The sequence below is a fragment of the Amphimedon queenslandica genome, unplaced genomic scaffold (assembly GCF_000090795.2).
Source record: "Amphimedon queenslandica unplaced genomic scaffold, v1.1 AMPQUscaffold_10161_Cont17452, whole genome shotgun sequence".
NCBI classification, from domain to species: domain Eukaryota; kingdom Metazoa; phylum Porifera; class Demospongiae; order Haplosclerida; family Niphatidae; genus Amphimedon; species Amphimedon queenslandica.
Window position 1 is genome coordinate 556 of NW_003549568.1, and position 2,545 is coordinate 3,100.

General features: G+C 35.3%; 1 protein-coding gene across 1 annotated transcript; it reads left to right on the plus strand.

The window, feature by feature from the left end:
- Positions 1–226: 226 nt before the first annotated feature.
- On the plus strand, positions 227–2,236 carry LOC105315452 (putative ankyrin repeat protein RF_0381). Its single transcript, XM_011410110.1, has 2 exons — positions 227–1,268; positions 1,413–2,236. The coding sequence occupies exons 1-2, from the start codon at positions 227–229 to the stop codon at positions 2,234–2,236; spliced, it is 1,866 nt and encodes a 621-aa protein (XP_011408412.1).
- Positions 2,237–2,545: the final 309 nt, after the last annotated feature.

The following is a 2,545-nucleotide window of genomic DNA, read 5'->3' on the forward strand; positions in this document are numbered from 1 at the left end:
CTTAACTCTTGTTAAAAAATTAATAACTACCTATCAGTTAGATCCTCATCAAGCTGACAGTAATGGTAAGCTACCAATTCATTATGCTGCTCAATCTGGTGATATTTTACTACTGGAATTATATGTGAAGGATTACAAGTGTAGTCTGAGCCTAACAGATAGCAACGGTTGGAATATATTTCATTTCTCGTCATTCGAAGGTCACACTCACTTTATCAAACAAATAATGTGTCAGTATCCTCAATACATTAGTTTACTACATTCTACTGACATTGATTATCATATTCCATTGCATTTAGCTTGTAATAGTGGTAATATTCAATTGGTCGCATTTCTAATTAATGATATAAATTGTGATGTCAATGCTAAGAATACACGTGATCAAACATGTGTCACATTTGCATGTTTTTCAGGTAATCTTGATTTAGTACAAATATTAATACAACAGTATAAACTTGATCCTTTAGCAGTTGATAAATATGGTTTCACAGCATTGCATGCATCAGCACAGACTGGTCGTACTCATATACTCGAATGGTACAGTCAGGAGTATAGTGTGGATATTACTAATCACACTAGCAATAACAAGTACACACTAACTCATTCAGCTGCTTATAATGGTAAGCTACATTGTCTACAGCAACTGATCAACAAGTATCAGTGTGATGTTAATGCCACTACTACTGATACTGGTAGTACAGTTCTTCATAAAGCATGTGAAGGAGGCCATGTTCCTGTTGTATTTTATCTCACTAGTCTTCTTCAGTGTAATGTAGCAGCTAAGACTTCTAATGGATCAACAGTTCTTCACATTACCTGTAAGTACAGTGACTCTCTTCCTATACTCAAACATCTGGTAGAGAATCATCAGTTAGATCTGTGTGCTGTGAATGATGAGGGAATGGCTCCTATTCACTTAGCATGTAGTGAGGGAAGATTGAAGTTAATTCAGTACATTATTGAACACTTACCATCATCACTTGAACTACCTCATGGTAAGCATGGTCATACTCCATTCCTTATTGCAGTGTACTTTAGCCAGTTAGAAGTTATCAAATATCTTATTAGTAAGAAGTGTAACGTATCAGCTACTGATGATGAAGGTTCTGGAGCAGTTCACATATCAGTAGAGAGGGGTCACTTGAATGTATTGAAGTATCTCATTGATAACAATTATTGTAATCCTAATGCAATCAATTATCAAGACCGTACACCACTTCATGTTGCTGTAGCAGCTAATGAATATGAAATATTGGAATATTTGCTGAGTAAGAGTATACCCTCAATGAGTGTTGTCTGGTTACGTGAGATAAATTGTTTACTAGACAGTCCTCATGACATATACAATAATCCAGATAATGCTGTACTTATTAATGTACAAGATAAAGATGGCAATACACCATTACATGTAGCCTGTCAACGTGGGCAACAGAATATGGTATCACTATTACTAAAAGCCAGTCTGTCTAACAATAACTTATTAATTACTAACAAGAAAGGACAGACACCATTACACTTAGCAGTTGCCTCTGGTCATAAGGATACCACTGAAGCTTTACTGTTCTCAGTCACTGGTAGTTCTACTCATCATGATCTCCTTACAGCTACTGATAATGAAGGATCTACTGTATTTTATACAGCTTGCAGTAATGGCTATAATGATGTGTTTCGCTATTTATCCAATATTTATCCTCAAGGTGTTAATATAATGGATAATAGAGGACGTGGTTTACTTCATGCAGCATGTGAGGGAGGAGATATTGGAGTAGTAAGAACACTAATTGAGACACATGGACTGGATCCTTTAGCAGAAGATGAAGATGGCATCACCTGCTTACACTTACTAGCAGAGAGAAAGAGAGTTTATATATACCAGTATTTGGAACCAAACATTGTCTCTAATCCAGTACCTAAGGACAAGTCTGGTCGTACTCCTCTTCATTATGCTTCTTGTTCTGATAATATTGATATGGTACATTATCTCACAGAGACCTTCCCCTGTACTCCTGATGATCCTGATAATAATGGATACACTTCAGTTCATGGAGCATGTGAAGCTGGTAGTATGGAGTTAGTACAATACTTTTTAACTGATCTCAAATGTAATGCACTAGCTGAAACTGACGATTGTAAAAGTCTATTTTATTTTGCTAGTAAGAGTTCTAATTTAGAGCTTGTTTGGTTTTTAATTAACGCATTTGGTTTAAAACCTTGTCCACTTGTGATGTTGAAATAGCTTAATCAATTAATCCTGATTCATTAGTAGTTAACATTTTAATTTTTTTGGAGCAAAACAAAGTTGGCATAGATGTTATGAAAAACCCAAAAGGCACACAGATTGACTAACAAGGACAAGATTATTATTGTAAACACCGTTGTACTTATCATCATCTTACCATCTAAGTCAACATCTTACCACCTTATCACCAATCACCATATTTTTGTACCACCTTAAACTACCTTACACCATTTTAGTACCATCATCACCATTAGACGATATACCCACAATGGTTACCAGTATCACCTAATTATTATATCATAATAA